Genomic DNA, 19454 nt, shown 5'->3' on the forward strand with positions numbered 1-19454 from the left:
ACTGGATTTTTTCGCTGTGATCATTGTATAATTCCATGTGACAAATATATTGATTGATCTTGAGATGACTTCTTCCAACTACAAAAGAAGTTTATTGGCGACATGATTTTATTCAATACGTCATCTCCGTTTAGCCCAGTGATGTGTCCTGTATCATCAGGTCTTCCAGCATAAATGGCGCTTATTTCCTGTCTACTTGTTATTCTGTGTGCCATAAGTATTTAAACCCAGAAAGACTTACAGCAGGCTAATTGCATGTTAGAAACACAGCTTATAAGATAGACAATACATGCTACAGTGTCTTCTATCACCAGCAGCTCAGTTTCTACATTCTCGTTTCTTTCTTTTTTTCCCCATTTTTTTACATAAATGTCATATACTGTGCACCCTGGTTCAATGTCAGGAAGGTATAAAGGTTTAAAAAAAAATAGATGCTGGCCAAGCTGGTGGCTATAAGACCTTTTCCCCTTTTGTTCCTCTATAAAAATTTGATTATTGCTGTAACACAGTGCGTAACAAGCCCTTTAAACCCTTTTCACTATAATCTCAAACCAGGAAAATCTCCTCATTTCTTATCTCCCGATTGGGAAAGATAAATGAAAGGCATATATTCTAGATTTCTTTAACCCTTAGATAAGCATTGCCTGTCCTTCCTGGATCTATTTTATATGGGCATCGTATAGTTACAAGTCTTTGCTTCATTAGTACCCTTAACTTCTTCTCACTAGGGAGCAGAACTCCTGCTTTACTACACTGTGGCCAGATAGTTGTAAATCATTTCCTAATATTATTCAGTTTTGTCCATTCCTCTAACTTTAGCGTGTAGTCCAACCCTTTGTCTGTATCAAGACAAGTTAAGTATTAAAGGACAAACAACTTGCAGTTTTTTAATATGTAACTCCAGTTTAACAAAGGAGTTCATGTCAGATGACTGCCACTATCATGACTTGCAGTATGTTTCCTCATGTGACTGGTATACTGGCTGACAGACTAACACTGTGGATCTGCTGAGTCGACTAACTGCTGATACCTACCTAATATAAATCACGGTGTACATGTGAGCTGCAAGCAAGGACAAAAATTTGACCTGCGACACACTTCATACAGGTAGTGCATTTGTTTTTGTTCAGTTGGCCTGCTACTACCTCTGCTCTGTCATGAATAGAGCTAAACAACATTAGCCGCAGTAAACTGTTCCTCTGGAGAGTCTGTTTGGCTGAGGGGAAAGTGAGAGGCCAGTGAGGCGCTGTCTGAGTGGATTGGCCTGAGCCTCTGTTGCCTTTTAATGTCTTTAAAAGCTTTTCTGCTGTAGCACAACTCAGTCTCTGCGCTAGCACAGCCATTCATCTGCTGTACTGTCTTGTTTCCAGCTCAATGAAAAATGACTTTTACACAGAATATAGTTTGCCAGCTCTTCCAGTGGCATATATCTTAAGTCTTTCTTTCACAGCTTTTAGAGATGTAGTTTTTTTTTTTACCGGGGTGGCTGTCATTCACATGCACAGAGCAAAGGTGCAAGTCCTGAAAATCTGTAATACTTAATATACAGTCTTAAATTACATACAAAACTTGTATGATGCAGAGTTGTCATTTACTGTTTCTAAACTCATTCACCAGTGAAAGTAAAGATAAAAACCGACCCCCAGATTCACTTTTGTCTCGTTTGGCCTTTTCCCTTGCTATAATTGCTTTTTTCATTTGTTTGTTTGTTTGTTTTTTGTCGTCGTGCCTCTTAAGTCATTTTCACACTGATCTCGCTATAGAGCTGCTATGAAGTCCTGTCTTTACATCACTTTCGCATTTTTACATAGTACTAAACATCGGCGGCGTCATGCCACTCAAGTGTGTGATTTTAGACAGCATGATCACATAGTGGAAGCAGAATCGTGACAGATGTGACGTTTAACACAACAGCGTCTGCCTCTACTTTGACATATAACATAGGCACTGGCAGCCCTTTCTAAACAAAAACAAAGGCATAACAATGCAATAACAATCACTTACCATCCCTGTTGTATGGCTGCTGATCATTTCCTCTGCTCAAAGGGTAAGGAGCTCCCAAATGTCGTTGTTTTTTCCAATTTGGGGGACATTTTCAGTGGTGTACTCTTTTTTTTTTTAAATAGCCACTAACTGCTGCTAGCGGCTATTTAATCTCCTTGGAAAGAAAACATAAAAAACCCTCAAAATTTCAAAGACATCCTACCTATAGTCTCGCTCTGCTGGCTGTCCTGGTACACAGGTCAAGTCATTGCTTTTACTATCTCTACCTCCGCCCCGCCATTCTTTGATCATTCTGTTTATACAGAACGGCGAGGTGGCACAATGGCACAAGTGATTTTGATGCCTGCTGCTGTTGGGTTTGGCACTTGGTTGCTACCTTTTTATAAAACCCCGACCTCACCTCAGCGCTTTGGGGCTTCATTCCCACAAACATCTCGAGCACAGAAAATAAGAAAATACAGGCAGAGAGTCCCTGCACAAAAATATACCACCACACACCTCTAGAGGGTCATTAGTGATAATTTAGAGCGATTACTTATGTATGAGTCTGTACATTGCATTTTAGGATAGTATACCTTTAAATCCTCCCCGTATGTTCATAGAGGACAAAGTGTTGTGTCCCTGTATGCCATTGGCACCAAAAAGTGTGCATGTGCCTTCTGCACACTGTGTGTGTGCATGTGTGTTTTGCACGTGTCGGCCTGTATTGGGTCACTGTTTAATGTCACTGGCAGTCTGTTTGTTCTCTGTCTTTGCTCTGAGGGTGCAGCCTCGCCAAGCTCCATTTCACGCTCTGGACCCAAAGGCTCCATGTCAAAAAACGAGGCAAGAATCCGTAGTGCCTCCCCACTTGGACAGAGTGTTATCTCTTCACATTTACAATGATCATAGGAGTATTGATTCTTTTGGAATTGATTCACCCTTCACTATCATACATAAGGCTTAAGGTGTCAAAGCTGAACACTAAGTGAATGTGAGAGCTCAGTGAATGTGAGAGCTCAGTCAGAATCTGAGTGTTTATGTATTTAATTAAATGCTGCTTTAAATCTAGTCTGGCTCACAGGATGCACACTGTGTTCATAAGCCTGTCATTGTCATTGGTCGCCTAATTCATGTTACTGCTTTCAAAATCCCTGTCCCTACGCGAAACTAGTCTTGCACAGCCAGACATATCTCCACGCTTCGTTTTAGGCTGTCTGTGAAACAACAACGACCTCTGAGCTATCAACGTATACACGCTTAAACACTTTTATTATTTGATGTAGCATTTTCTTGTGAGGGGATTTAGCCATTTTAATGCCAGGGCTCGTCTCTGCACCAAAACAGGTTCCCTTCTGACACCATTTTGTAAGGGCACTATTGCTGCATCCTTGGCTAAGTGCCGCCCAAGACAGTCGTGATTGGTCTATACTTAAAAGAAATCCAAATTGGGCCCCTGGTGGCTCAGTGGATAGAGCGGCGCCCCATGTACAGAGGCTGTGTCCTCACCGCAGCAGCTGCGGCCCTTTGCTGCATTTTGCCCCCTCTGTCTCTCCCCCTTTCACATTTGTGCTGTTCTGTCAATTAAAGACAAAAACGCGTGAAAAAATAATCTAAAAAAAAAAAGAATTACAAACAACCTAGAGTTTTTTTTTCACTTCATGCAAATTGTGATGGGTTCAGCCAGACCTTTCTCTAGGGCTGGCATAGCGAAAGATAGGCCTACTTTAATTACGTAAAGCTCGATGTAGCTTCACCTTAAGATTATCTGATCAAAGTGTTCATTTAAGTCTGTTAGCAAACTAGCACAGCGAGATAGCTAATAAATTTTAATCTGCTGTTTAAGTACAGGAAGTGTCAGAAATAATCAGGGCCAAAGGCCAAAACTCTAACCAAATCCAAGGTGTTTTCCCCATTAAACACTAACAAGATGCCAAAAAGTGTACGGTTGTGTTTGCAAATCCAGATTTAAAATATCGGGCAAAAATGGCTACATTAAAATTATTGTATTTTCCATGCTGAATACAAGCCTAAGTAGCCTTGTTCTTCACTCTAATTGTTTTCATTTATTTATTTTATTTTATCCTTTGTTTAAACAGGTAGTCACATTAGGATTGGAGAGACCTGTGTACAAAAATAACGTATACAGTATACGGATGCACACATAACACATATTTACACCAAAAAAATCATCTGTGATTGCAAGCGCTTAATTCCAACCTCTTAAAATATCCAAGTGGAAACTCATCTCTTGATTACTACAATTTAATTCTATGCAATTTAAAGGAGAAATTGAGCATTTTGAGCATTACACTTTTTTGCTCTCTTGCTGAGAGTTAGTTGAGAAGATACCAACCAAATGTCTTCAATTATAAAGCTAAAATCAGGAGACTTTGAGTTAAGTTAAGCATTAAGACTGAAGGCAGGGGGAAACAGCCAGCCCGGCTCTGTTTAGGATTATGTGCTGGACTCTTTCTTTAGTAGTTGTTACATTAACTTAAAATGCCGCCCTGTTCCTTTATAAGAACATTTATAGCTATCTGTCATCTGAAATCTCCAGACATCTTTCTGCATTTGATTTTTGGCCAGGAAGTAACGTTCTCATCAAAATCAGTTCATTTTTATTGTGTTCTGTTTTTTTTTTTTTTCTCGTTTACTACAGATTGAAGAGTGTATGGTTTTTGTCTTATTTGTGAAACTGCATACATGTGATTATAAATTCTGCAGCCCCGAATATGAGTTGAAGCAGAATTAAAGTATTTTAGATAAAAAGCAAACTCTTAGGAGAATGTACAGCGTTCATCACTGTATCACCAGTACTCATGTCTTTTCAGTGTTGTGTCTTGCAGTCATTAGTGTGTAACATGAGTTTAATGGCTACTGATGGTGTCAGTATGGAAAAACGTGGCTCACTGGGTGTGTCTGTGTGCTTCTTTCCTCAGCCCGAGATGCAGACGAGCGGGAGAAGTGGATCCACGCCTTAGAGGGAACTATCCTCCGTCACACCCTCCAACTCAGAGTATGTATCCATGCACTTGTTTGTATATGTCTGTGTGAGTTTCAGTTTGTCTGCGTGTCTAATCCATCCCCTACGGTTCCCAGAAATAGTTTTGCTGCGTGTCGTTTTTCCTGTTTATGCTAATTCCTGTGTGAGCATATATGTGGCTTAACTTTGCATTACGTATTTGCCTTAGCATGTTTTTTTTTTGTAATAGTTGAACTATAAATGTGGTCAAAAAGAGAATTGGCGAGCAAATTTTGTAAGCATAAAGTAATGGTTATGATGTAATCTAGATATCAAAGCTTCCAATGTGGGATTTTTGTTTAACCACAGATTGTGTGCATTTGCATGCTCTGTAAATCCTATTCTCTGCTTCACCGCAATGCCCATGTGATGACTTTAAAGGGGACTTTGCATCTAAGGTTGTCAGCATTATCTTGCTCATACCGGATTTCATTGCGTATCACATAAGAGCCAGCGATGAATCGTGCCAGTATAAATGGAAAATAATGGTGGCATTCATGTCAGCATAAATGGACGATGTTTTGGCAATATTAGACTGTTATCGAGACCAGGATTAGTTTGATAGGAAGACTGTTTGATATACCGTTGATCTGCTGGCAGTCTGTTTTGTCATGTTATTTTTTTTATCTGTTTATTATGAGTGTGTCTTAGCCAGTTCTTTTTCCTGCTTGTCCTGTCCTCTAGTTGTTCCTCTTGCCAACCTTATTTCCTGCTCTCCTTGCTCCCCAAACCAAACCGTCTTCCTTGTTCCCCTCCCATCATCCTCTCTGTGCAGTTCTTTCCACCCGTCTCCTCCTTTTTCTCCCTCATGACCAACCTTTTTATTTGCCCCCTCCCTTCCTTTTTTTTCTGCCTTCCCTCCCTCTGTGGCAAATCCTTCGGATGTGCTACGTGTGCCTGCTCGCACGTTGCGCACACACATACACACACTCATGCAGTGATAGCGCGCTGCTGTCATACCATCATGTGACGCAGCAGTAACCAATCTGAGACCTGCTTGCTGCCAAACATCTGCCTCTGCTGCCTCAGCCAATCAGAGTGGCCGTTAATGCTTGTCCCTGTCAGCACTTGCTGCTGCTTTGTGTGTTTTCTCCTCTGCCTGCGTGAGAGGAAGTGTGCCTTTCCTGCCAGGGGAGGGTCCTGGATTAACTCCGCTCTGTCTGCCTTCATACCAAATGCTCAGCTGATAACTGCTGCCGAAGGATATACTGCAGCCAGACTGGCTGCGCTGCTAACTGCTGCTGTGGTTTATATATTGGCAGACTGCAGTGGAGAGCAAGAAGAGGAGATTGTTTTCTGATTCTGTGTGGAGGAGGGAGGAGGGAGAAAGGAAGAACGCTAACTTCACCCAGAGCTGGTGGTTTTTACTGTAGGGAGAGAAAACCAGAATAACGGAGGGAGAGAAAGAGAAAACGATCTTGTGTCAGGCTAAGTGGCCGGATGGGGGAGATGTACAAGGTTTAACGCAGCATGTCCATTGGAGCGAGGCACTCAGTAAGTAAAACACACACACTAACACAAACGCCACTGCACCAGAGCAAGGAGAACTTTAACGGCTGCAGTGCGCTGCTGGGGCAGCAGCATTTTAAAGTGGGTCACACTGTGAGGAAAGACAAACAGAAACAGAAGGGAGGGGGAGGGTGAGAGGGTGTTGTTTGTGGAGTCTGGGGTAGTGGGGTGGGTTTGTGTGTGTTTATATGTGAGACTTTACAGGCTGCTCTAAAATATTCTCTTTGTTTATGTGTGTGTGTGTGTGTGTGTGTGTGTGTGTGTCTCTGTGTGTGTGTAGGTGTGTGTGTGTGTGTGTGTGTGTGTGTGTGTGTGTGTGTTACAAATGAGTGGGAGTGGAGATGCAGACGTCTGGGAAGATTTCAGGAACACTGAAGAAGTGACGTGGTGGTACAGAGGCTGTTTATGAACCGACCACCTGCCTCTAACTTTCTGCTTCCAAAATTAACTACTCTGTCTTAAAACAAAAAAAAAAACACTTCCCCCTTCATTATATGTGTTGACAAAACATGAGATATTGGTCATTGTGTAATGATAGGGGCATTTTTGTTTGTTTTGACCACATCAGCTTCGTTTCCCTTCATTAATTTAGTTTATCTTCACGTGTATTTACTGCAAAAATGTCCCGTTGTGAATGGTATAACACCTGTACAATTAAATGCTGTGTAATAGTTGTGTGGTCTTGTACTAAATAATGCCTTCTAAATGCAGATAAGATCGACATAGTTTTTACTAAAATGTTCAAGGAAAAAAACAAAAAACACATTTGTTTGTTCGCTCCACTCCCTTAAGGAGCAAGGTTCACAGTAGGACAAAGATGAAATCTTGTAAAATCAGCATGGTTTGGCAGTAAATTTTATTTTATGAGATAGAGATATGGAGATAGATTATCACAATATTTCTGACCAAATACCTCAACAATGATATTGTAGAGTTGGCCATTGTTGCTTTCACAAAATATTTACACAAAAAAATCTGGAATTAAAAAAATGTCAGTATAGTGGATATAATGGCTCGGTGTGTAAAGGCAAACGATAGAACAGTTAAAGCAGTCTGATAAATTTACTTTGCTGTAATGCAGCCTTTAAAACAAGGATAAGACAACACCATATATATTCAGTATATATACCATAATATCCAAATATTACTCAGCCCTACTTTATAGATTAAATTGTGCTCAATTTGGCTTTTTCCTAGGTGTTTTCTCACTTTTAGACTAGTCAACTACTTTAAGTTTAGACTTCTGTTTAACATCAGGGAAACTATTCACTAGGAACATCCCTAGTTGTAAAGTGTTTGTGTTAGTTTGGAAATACTATAATGGAGGAGTGGATGGAGTTAATCCAGACTGTAAACAGAGTTCAGATGTCAAAATGAATGTCAGCACTTCACATTACAAGATTAGAAGATTCACAAAGGTATTCTACTCGCTGTATTTACACAAGAACCTGTACAGGTTTTGGCATTGTTGTGAATTTGGTTTCGTTTTGTTGTCAGCTTTGAGTAAAAGTGATGCAATGTCTTACCAGATGGATGGCAGCGGTTTTCCTGATAAACTGGAGTTATTTTCCAGTGTAGTGTGAGTCAACAGGAAGGGGAAATTGCTTGCACTGGAATGCCAATCCAAACACCTTGCTGCAGTGTATACAGTCACATCTGCATTTACATTTTTGTTCAGGCCCTCATGTGGCCAGCTATGTTTTGCAGTCACGCTAACTGTGAAAGTACCTTTGATCCTTTGAGGAAGTTGGGCAAGCTAACTGCAGACTTCATGACTGCAGAGCGAAGACTTTGTTCTCTATAAATCTAGTATGTTTTTGCAGTTAAAACTTTAGCAGTTCTCAGGCTGCTAATGGAATTTGGCTGATGATGGCTTTTCTTCACTTTCCTGTGAGGTCTTCTGTAGCAGCAAGAAAAGCCACCACAGACTCAGGATACACCAGGACTGTGCGACGCAGCGAGCCCAAAGCAGCGGTAGCACCCACCATGGTTTGATAAGAAGACTTCTGTTTGAGTCTAACAGTTGTCATCAGCTGTGCTATTACTCTCTGCTTTTAAATGCAGGAGGTGTTGTTTTGTGTTTTTCCATGTCGGAGTAATTGCTGACATACACTGTGTTCGTTATCTTACTGACTCGTCTGGCTTGGCATAGAGGTGTTATTGTGTTGTCATCTGTGCTCAGTGTCCCTGCTATTGGCTGAATCCAGTAGTGATTTTTTTTCTTCCTTTTTTTGGAGGACGTTTTGTCTGTGCGTACATTTATCTGCTCGTTTTCCTGTTTCTGGTTTTGTGTCACAGCCAGCTGGATTGTTCTTGGTTGGTTGAGCTCAGACAGATAGAGACAGATGCCCGGTCACGTCTGTCCTGCCAATTGTCTAGTAATTACCTTTTAATGGATATTATGTAATGAAATTGTCAGTGCCTGTGTTTCTGTGTGTGTGTGGAGTCTGTGTTTCTGCTTCTGATGGGGCTATTAAGGCAAGCTAATTAACAAACAATGAATCTGAGCGCACCTCAACCTCATGTGCACACATGCTTCTGTGTCGGTAACTAAATTCTCTCCAGCCATGGGTTCCTTGATTCAGTTTTGTTGAAGCCTGAAATACGCTGGCCTCCAGTCTGTCAGGCAGGCAGACAGACCTGCTGGCCTTTTATGTTGGCTAGCCTTTAAACAATAGTATTCATATCTCCCCCTCCAGTACAGTACGCTGCTGGAAGATTCTCCTAAACTGTTGATGTTTCTGTGTCCACCATTTTGTGTAACAGCTTACAAAGCCTACCTGGCCAGGAGGTGACAGCTTTTTTTAATGAATGGATAATAAGTGAATACATGTTTTTATAATACTGGTAGTGTGGCTGTGTATTTATACTTTGAATATGCAAATACCAGCATGGTGTTTGACATGGATTTGTTTAGGGCTGCACTGTAATGCCTCACTGTGTTTGTTTCTTCGTCCTCAGGAGGCCGAGACAGGATTTGTTCCGAGCGTTCAAGACTTTGATAAGAAGCTCGCTGAAGCTGACGCCTACCTGCAGATTCTGATTGACCAGTTAAAGGTAGGACTCGACAGAGAAAAACCTAACCGGCATCATCATTTCACCCTTCATGTAGCTTTGAGAAATGAGGATATCTGCCACTCAGTTTGGTATATTTGACTAAACATCTGGAGGTAATATAGTCCGTCTGAAAAAATTCCCACATAGATCAAATAATTTATCCCCAGTATTGGGTGTAATGTATTACAAAGTAACAATTATCTGCATATCGGGGAGATAAATAAAATCCATCAAACATGCAGACAACAGCGTGCTGTCCAGTGCACTTGTGGAGAGGCTCCTCAGCCTTGGCAGTTTTGTGCTGTCTCTGTGGAGGAACAGGTTGTCTGACAGGTGATTTAAGGATGTCCTCTTCATGAAGTGTGACTGCTTCCTTCTTGTTAAACATGTCGAAAAAGCTGGACTAATCTATTACAAAGCTGTTGTTTGGTAAGCATGAAACTCAACTGAGTTAAAGTGCTTCATGCCGTTCATATGCCCTTTTTCAATTTCTTTCAAGACTGTCATCATCTAACAGCGTTAGCAAGGCAAGTCTCTTATATGATTTTATATAGGCCTATTAATATATTATTTTAAGGTAATTAATATCTGTATGATGCTGTGATAGAAGGCCAACCTTCGTCATATATTATTGATTTCATTTTTAAGCAGTAATAGCCAATTTCTTTTGCAGTCTTTATACTCTTGAGCCTTGCTTTGTGCTGATTTGCAGGCATATGTAAGGTTTAACTTTATATTTTTGTAAACTTGCAATTATATGCCAATGCCTCTTAGGCAATATTGCAAAGTAACAAAAAAATAATGTAATGTGTAGTGTAAAAAATTGCTTTCCACAGGGAATAATGAAGTTATGCATCACCATCATTGCATTACCTTTTTGATTAAACTCCAACATTGTTTATGCAACATCGCAACCTAAAATTGACTCTATAGTGGGAATTATTATCATGACGCTTTGGTCATAACACATATTATTGTAAATTTAAATGTTTTGAGATATGCTGAGTATTGCGATAACATATATTGTGATTTATTACCTTTGTCAAACCTAAAATAAGGCAAAAATTTGTCAACATATGTATTATTTAATGGTATAAAGTGTCTCACTTCAATCGTTTTTATTCCAGTAAAATGTATTTAGTGGACTGACAAAGCAATTTTGAATTTTATTGATCTAGTACCAAAAGTTTAATCTGTATTTGCAGTATTAATAATTTATATATTGAAGACAATGTTCGTGTCCATGTATTGATATAGTATTGCCACGCAAAATACTGCAGTACTAAGCTGTATCAATTTCTTTCCCTTACCCTACACTTTATCTGTAAATGTGTTATTTATATATATATATATATATATATGACATTGCATGCTATATATATATATATATATATATATACATTGCATGCATTTGAATCTGTGTCTGTACCTTCTTTTTATTTTGTCTCTGTATTTCCTTGCTGATCTCACACTTTTGTTTAACAAAGCAGAAGTTGTAGAAAGATTTGTGGTGGCATGATGATAACGCAGAAAGTCGTGTATTTAAAGAAGCAGCAGCATATTCACACAGGCAGAAAATCTTTATGAAAACACTGCACTCCTTGGTGAGAAGAGCTTGCAACTTGCCGCCCTATTATCTCAAGTGACATCGTCTGTACAGATTCACCTTCTCATTAATGTAATACTGTGTACCCATCTTAGCTCACGCTCCATCTTCCCCTTAGTCCTTTTCATCTCTTGTTCTCTGTCACCCTCACACAGCTGTTTGATGAGAAGATCAAGGACTGCAAAGAGGATGAATCACGCAGAGTGAGTACCAGCAGTGCTGCTCTGTCCTCGTGTGTCTCTGCTCTCTGGTCCACTGTTCTCGCTGTCATTAGTGCCGAGGCTAACAGCAGGGGAAGCAGGCTCACATATAGCGCCGGGGAATGATCTCAGACAGATGATCTCTGTCAGTGTGATACACCTGTTTGATATGTGTCGCTTATCAAATTTAAGTCATCAGTATATTCCTTCAAAAGTTATTGAACTGGTTTAAAAATGTCTATAATGACCAGTTTTTCAGCATTTGTATTAAGAACATCATTTAAAAATGTGCCTTTTCATTTGAAAAGCCAACAAAATGGTTCAAAACAGCTTAAACTAAGGATTATTTTTATTATTGATTAATTGTTTTGTCACAATTACACTCAGTGGTGAAAAATGCCCATTATAACTCCCAGAGCCTAAATATGATGGCCTTAGATGTTTTGTTTTGTATAATCAGCTGTGTAAAACCAAAGGTATTCACTTTAAAATGATGAAGAGCAGAGAAAATCAGTAAATCGTAACATTAGAAAATTTTTAATCAGAGCAGGTTTACATTTTTGCTTGAAAAATTACTGAAAGGCTCAGTTGAAATTGTTGCTTATTATATTTCTGTTGTTTGATTAATTGACAAATACTCCTTTTGATTTTTTTCAGCATGTAAAGAAATAAAATTATATAATATATATATATATATATATATATATATATACACAGTAATCCTAAAGCAAATTCCCATTATACAAATTCTCATAAAAATAAATAAACATAACATTAAATGTCCGAAGAGGAGTAGGAAAAAGTTTACATATTTTCCTCTCCTCTCTCCAAGTCAAATAATTTACATAATTAACAAATAATAACTAAACAAACTATTTTTGTGTATTATTATTATTATTATTATTATTATTATTATTATTATTATTTATTAATAATAATATTTTTAAAGTTGCAGCTCTAAGACAGTGACTTGGTGAGCTCTTTAATAAAATAAATATGAGGGCATCGATGGGATTACGCTTGTGTATTAAACTCGTGTTTTCGGCACCTTTGTCAGAACCAGTGTATTATAATTATAGATCATAACTGGTTTGGGTTGAATGTTACAGTTGCATTTCTTTTTTTCTGACTTTTGAGCATTCAGTTCACGATAGCAGAACTTTCTTGTGAAATTTATTTTTTAACTTTTATCTTTTAGAGGTGTTAATAGCTGTTGGGGGAAGCAGTTCAGTTTCAGGGTTTATCAGTTTTTTTCACCAAAAGCTGTGTGATTCACTTCCTCCCTGAGATTAATGTCAGTTTTGGTCACTTTGACTTGTTTGTCACTGTGACTTCACCAATTACATTAGTAAGAAAAACTGTCTTTTGGTTTTCCAAAGAACAAAAAAGCCGTTGCACTGAGTTAGACCTCATTACCTCAGTGTTACCTCCAATTAAGCTTTGTTTGCTGTCAAACTGTTTACATCGGCTTCTGATTTCAACACTGTGTTTAGTTTTTTTTTAATTGCTATTGTGTTTTACAGCCTGTTTTCTTTTCTTTTGATAGAAAATTGAAAATCTGAAGGAGACCACTTGTGTAAGTCAGAACTTAACACATTTCCCTTCCTGCCTGTGATTTTACAGGTCAGTTCCTAGTTACTGAATTCCTCTCTGCCTTTATCTTTCAGAGCATGGTAGAGTCCATCAAGCACTGTATTGTACTGCTGCAAATCGCCAAGGTAATCACAATTTATCTCTCTGTAGTTTGGTCTGCTTCTTCACCATAATCATTGTCCTTGTGAGACCACACCAGTGAGCACTGTGTGTTACTGTACGTGTCTCTGCAGTAGTTCCCTGCTATCTGGGTCGGTGGTTGATGAGGGTGTAGCCCAGTATTCATTTCATCACATGTTCCATTCGGCCCATTGAAAAGGGAAGTGGAGCATTCATTTCTGCCTTATGCTGTTGTTGTGACATTTGTAACTTTTTTAAATTAAAACTCAGAAATCTTTCACTCATGATATTTGAGGAAACTTGTAGATTACAGATTGGCAGAGCGATCCCGTCCTGTTTGATACTGGATTTTACCATGTGATGAAAGGATTACTGCATGTGGCAAGTTGGTGGATATTATGAGGCTCCATGTGATGAGAGGGACAGATCTCATCGCTCGCTACAGTGCAGATGCTCAGGATGCTTTATGAAATGACTCTTCAGCCTTCCTTCACAAGTAGTCTAACATTGTCTTCTCAAAATTTTAAGGACCAAAGTAACGAACAGCAACACGCAAACGGACTTATAGTAAGTTTGACATTCTCTGTCCATGACAAGAATTTAAATCAAACAAACTGCTAACTTTTTTTCCTGCTTAATATACTCTCCACTGTAGAACATCAGATAAATCAGATCTCTTTTGTGCATGTTGTCTAATTTGGAGTTAAACTCTATCTCAAGCTCTTTCCCTCATGTCTGCCACTGCTGTTCTGTTGATTTAGATAACAACTTCCTGATTTCATCTGAGATTTCTCTAAACAATGGTTGGGAACTATTCTTTTCTCATCAGTGTACAAAATGTGTGTGTGTGTGTGTGTGTGTGTGTGTGTGTGTGTGTGTGTGTGTGTGTGTGTGTGCGTGTGCGTGCAACTTTGCAAAAAATGCACATTGTTAAAGAATATGTGCACATATACTGTAAATGTGTATTTGCATGCTTGTGTATAAGAGAATGTTGCACTTCACTTCACCCACTAATTAGAGTCTGCTGATTCACCATTGATTTAACATGTGCACACTGCCTGCTTATCGAACCATCAAGCCCTAAAAGCTGAAAAGCCATTCAGAGAGCACTTTGCTGGCTCTGCAGATGCCCTGTCTTCATGTCATGGGCCATATCGGAGTTTTGCATGTTTTTACTACAAATAACTGACAGTTATTTTCCAAAGCATCCTCTGGAAGTTTTTAGATAGATTTCTGATCGTACAGGGAGCCACTGATTTCTGTTTCTTTTAGTTTGTTATGAATTAAAGCATGCAGTAGATTAGTAATCCATTACAGTAAACAATGTCGTCTTCTTTATTTTAAAATAATGCTCTGACCTCTGTGATATGAGCGTGGGCTGCCAAACATTTAACTTTTACTTTAAGTGGAAACAAATAACCACCAAGCATACATTAGCCTTCGACATTTGACTTGTGGTTTTGATTTCCAGACACCATACCTCATGAATGAGTGCTTTAATCCACTAAGGAAAATTTTCCAAACAGTTCTCACTCACACCAGCTTTGCCATGCAATGTAACACTACAAAAAATGAAAGAGGACGATATATTTAGGTGTATTTTTTGTTGTTTATTTTTGCAGTTACAGCATACAATTTAAGGTAATTACACAAGAGTTAGCTGGCAGCAAATTTTAATTAGTTTCCCAGGCAGGTCGACAAAAACCACCCAAAGAACAGCGAATATGCTACATAAAATAAAAAGAATAGAAACAGTATGATAAAGACAATAAATACAAGCCAATCATTGGTGATGACACTTGTGTGCCAGCTTTAAGCAAAGCTTGAGGCTTGTTTATACACTGCAAAGCTTCCTAAGTCTCTAATGTTTGTGGGTATGAAATTCCACTTCGTCACTCCTTTAACCATAAAGACAGGTTGGCTGTCTTTTTGAAGTTTGGTACTTAATCACCCCAAGCAGATGCTCTAGTCCCACTGCCGCTGCTACTGACAGCAACAGAATGTTTGTTGACTTGGCGGGGAGTCGAGACGGTCTGGGATCAGACCCGAGGTGCAAAAAGAATTTACTGCAGGTATCATTTGACTGGAGAAATTTCAATCCTACTTTGTGCTTGGTTATTTTGGTTGATACCTTGAAGCAGTGCTACTCAGCTTAGGGCCTGTGGCTCCTGATAGAATACCAGGTGGCCCCCCAACTATTTTCCAATTCACATTAAAAAATAAAGGGATTGGCACTGGGAATTGTTTTGTACTATTAGTATACATCAGGTGCCAGAGTGCATAAAACAGCATCCATATAGAGCTTGTTGACAGAGTTGACAGAGTTCCTAGCTAAGCCCCTAATGTCCTAAAATCTTCTGATATTCCTAGAAACGTCTTAAAATCCCAGATATGTCCCAAAATCCTATAAAATGTCCTAAAATCCTAGGAATGTCCCAAATTTTGAGAAATGTCCAGAAATCCAAGAAACATCCTAAAATTCTAGAAATGTCCTGAAATCCTAGAAAATGGATGAGTCTGATGCGATTGGCCCCTGGTCTCCTGTCTTTTTTTGAAAGTGGCCCTTAAGCAAACCAAGCTGAGTATCCCTGCCTTAAAGGTATTGAGTACTGATACCCAGCCCTATTCCTAAACTGTTAACGGTTACATATCTATAGGATGTTTTTGTACAAGTAGATTTTTTTATACTATTGCAAAAGCGGAGTAAGTGGTCTGATAGAAAGGAAAAGGGGAGGGAGGTAGACTGTAAAATGGAAGAAAAGTGAGGATATGAGGACAAATGAAACATGTACTCAGAGTGAAGATTGAAGAAAACCCAGTGGGTACCTTCAAGGTTAAAATTCAATCTAAAAACCTTTGGTATGCTTTGGAAAAAGGTTAGTAATGCAATGTTAACGGTTAGTCGTGAATGGACTTATACGAGGAAAAATTCCAGCGTGGTCCTCAAAGCAAGAATCCCACAGGGGCTCACAAGCCTGCGCTGCTCTTATAGCTGACTTAATCTCACAGACATTTAGTACAGTATTACGTAGTATAAATAGCATAAGCTCTGTCTATACGCCCAACTGCACATTTTTTATATGCATACTAAGCTTTGTGCTAAAGATATTTTTGCAGCTTTAGAGCGTCTTAACGTCTGTCACGTTGCCTGTATGCTTATAATGTGTAGCAAATAATAAGTGCACTGTAGACCTGCGTTTAAAATGCCTCAAACACTAGCAGCATGTTTGATTGACCTCGTCTAGCACTGCGGCGCCGGGGGAATTCCCGTAAAGTGCAGGAATCATTTACACCGAGCACGCCAGAAGCCTGTTCAGCATTTTATCTGTCAAAATAATTGATGTGCTGTGATTGGTTTTGGTTTGCTCTGCTGCTTGGGCTTCCTGCTGTATTAATATTACATTCACTGAAAATATATATATATTTTATATATCGATCATGACAGAGCTTAAAGTCTTTTTTGACAGTAACTCTTTCTGCCTGCTTTTGATTCAGCTCCTGCTTGCAAACCCACGGGCTGGTCCCACCATGGTCGACCAGTATTTCTGTAATTGGCTATAATTAGTAGCCTTCGCCTTACTTTCATGGCGACACGTGGACGAGGCAAGCTTGGGCAGGGCGAAGGAGAGGTAGAGAGAGAGGAATAGAGGCAGAGATTTGGATGATGAGAGAGAGAAGTTGAGAGAGTAATAATATATTGAAAAATATATGTTTTTAGTATATGTTATTATTTATTATTCTTTTTTTTCATTTTATTTTGTTAATATTATCTTGTTTTATTGTCTATGGGCCTCTCTATAAAATGAAAAAAAATATATGTTTTTAATATATTTTATTATTTATTATTCTTTTTTTTCATTTTATTTTGTTAATATTATCTTGTTTTATTGTCTATGGACCTCTCTATGAGCTGAGTCCTTAATAAAATTTTAAATTGAATTGAAATTGACTTGAATTTGCAAATTTAACGCCAGTGACTCATGACTTCACTTGGCCTTGAGCCTTTTCACTTAAAAGGTACTTGATAACTTTCCCCAGAGTGTTATTTAAAAAGATTAACATGAATCTATTAACTTCCCCTCATTTAATGAAACTGCTTACTTGATTGCTTTTCATTCCTTGCAAGTTGTCACTTAATTCCTCAGACACACTTTGAAGCTTGAAACAGTCTGAGAGCATCCAGTCAAGTTGCAAAAGAAAACCATGATGAACTAACGTTATGTTAATGAGTGCCATTTGGAAAAACTGACACCAAAGATAATTTTGTTCATGTTCGAAAGCGATTTGGTGTCCAAAAGAAAAAAAAATAGCAGTATACAAAAATGACAGACACAGCAACATCCAGTCAACTTGTTTTAACAAATAAATACAAGTTTTTAAATGTCATTACATTTGTTGAAGAGTGGATTGTGATTTGTTAAGGACTTGAAACACAAAGTTAGGACTTGACCATGGACTTGTCAGCCTTGATTTGTGACTTGACCCATGACTTGCATGTCTAAACGTGGGACCTAAGTGCAAAGACTTGACCCCACCTCTGGTTGAATTTTAAGGAAAATTTCCCCATAAGAAAAACACCATGACAGTACACCACAGCTGTTATTCCTCTGCAGTCAGTATCTTCTATGCAACATGTTCTGCATTGCATCATGGGATTGTGGAGGTCTATTGTCTTCTTCCTGTTTGGTTCTTAGACCAGCTCTGTTATCCTCACCGTCACAGCACTGTGTCAGCTCATGTTCTGACTCAATGTTCCTGTTGGCCTCAGATGACTTAATCAAAACTTGCCCGGAAAAAACATCCCCTAAAAATCACAGATTACAGGTCAAGTTTGAGTAACAGAATAACACATCACATAGACTCGATCTAATTTTAGTGCCACAGAGAGCCCTGAGGGCAAGTTGTTTGGGAATAAGGGTCGATATGGTTTTGCTTTAGCTCGCGTTGTCATCAGTGATCCTGTCAGTTGGATCGTTGGTGCCAGTGACCCCGATGCAGTGAGCCAACAGGCTCCTCTCTATGTGTGTTTTTGTTGCTGTATTTAAATAAGTGCACACATGATGTTAAGGTGTCACTGATGAGGGCAGGCCACTGCAGATACGAACGTCCCCGCTGGTTTTCACCATGGGGAAATCAAGAGCCAGACAGTTAAAAGATGTTAAAGATTTAGTCTGAGGCCCAGTGGAGTTAATTAACTCCTTTTTATGCTGGAAGGTTGCTCAGGGGTCCAGAGGCGCTGCTGGTTATTGTGTAAAGCTTTAGTCTTTATTTGGATCCACATTATCTGCCACTAAGGTAACAGCTACTCCTCCCAGAGTCCATACACAACAAAACATGCTACCGCTGGTGTTTTGGATTTCAAGTAGTGTTGTCGGTTTCATATTGATTACATTAACGAAACCTGGAAACAGTCTTTCCAGGAAATGAAGTGAAAGGAAATTGATCTGCCCAGACAGGGTGGGGGATATTTTATGTCACTGCTCTTGGTTTCGTGTAGCTTTACCATTAAGCTGATATTGAACTAATACACAAGCTGTGAAGTTGGTATCCAGTCAAGGGTGAGAGCTCACATTGGCATCTGATTTGGATGTGAAAGGAAATGGTGATTCATCGTGGTTAGCATGTTAGTACATTTGGTTAGAGATGTTAAAATATGCTGTATTGTACCTGGATATACCAACAAAAAAAAACTCTGTAGTCAAAACTGAGGCCAAACTCTCTTCTGCAGTATTGGATTTTAATCTCAATGTTTATTGTCTGTTAAGCAACATTTTAGATTAGTAAGCAGGCAGTGGCGTGGGTGTGCTATTGTTGCAGCAAGTGTCTGATGTAGTGTTGTTTTTACTGTTCATGTCAATGTTGTTTTTGTTTCCTCCAGAGCACCATAAACCCAGTGGATGGGATCTACCAACCCCCTCTGGACACTCCTGTAGTCAACACCACGATGCCAACACAGACCACACTACCCACAGGTACTACACACCTGCGTGCTCACTGTTTCTTACACACATGTAGACGTGTGTGTTCATGTGCTTAATGTGTTAACATGTCTGTATACAGACTCACAGATTTCACAAGCTCAACATCTTTCGGGGAAGGTAACAACAGCTCCCCCTGTTGTCCATACCTTCGTCTCCGTCAGCTGATGGATCTGCTTTGTTACTCAGTTTGTCACAAATGTCTGAAGAATGCTTGTTTTTGCAATTTTCTCATAGAACAGAAACTATAATGAGTTAATATGTTGTCGCATTTGAAATTCTAATGTTTCACTGTGGTATCGAAGACAGTGGGATGAAACCTGAAACACGTTCTTGTATGACATTATATGGGGGTTTTGATTAATGTACCAAATGTCCCTTTA

General features: G+C 39.1%; 1 protein-coding gene across 4 annotated transcripts in view; it reads left to right on the forward strand.

The window, feature by feature from the left end:
- Positions 1-19454, forward strand: part of osbpl9 (oxysterol binding protein-like 9) — a 41988-nt gene that overhangs the window by 12724 nt on the left and 9810 nt on the right. For 2 of the 4 annotated variants that reach the window (XM_042517066.1, XM_042517087.1), the window contains 7 exons: positions 4926-5002; positions 9479-9574; positions 11336-11383; positions 12927-12956; positions 13048-13098; positions 13622-13660; positions 18972-19065. In XM_042517066.1, the coding sequence (XP_042373000.1) occupies positions 4926-5002; positions 9479-9574; positions 11336-11383; positions 12927-12956; positions 13048-13098; positions 13622-13660; positions 18972-19065 (435 nt within the window). Of the gene's footprint in view, positions 1-4925; positions 5003-6379; positions 6503-9478; positions 9575-11335; positions 11384-12926; positions 12957-13047; positions 13099-13621; positions 13661-18971; positions 19066-19454 lie in introns of those variants that run through there. The other 2 variants (XM_042517080.1, XM_042517073.1) reach the window with 2 other exon arrangements.

The sequence above is a fragment of the Plectropomus leopardus genome, chromosome 3, assembly GCF_008729295.1.
Source record: "Plectropomus leopardus isolate mb chromosome 3, YSFRI_Pleo_2.0, whole genome shotgun sequence".
NCBI lineage: Eukaryota > Metazoa > Chordata > Actinopteri > Perciformes > Serranidae > Plectropomus > Plectropomus leopardus.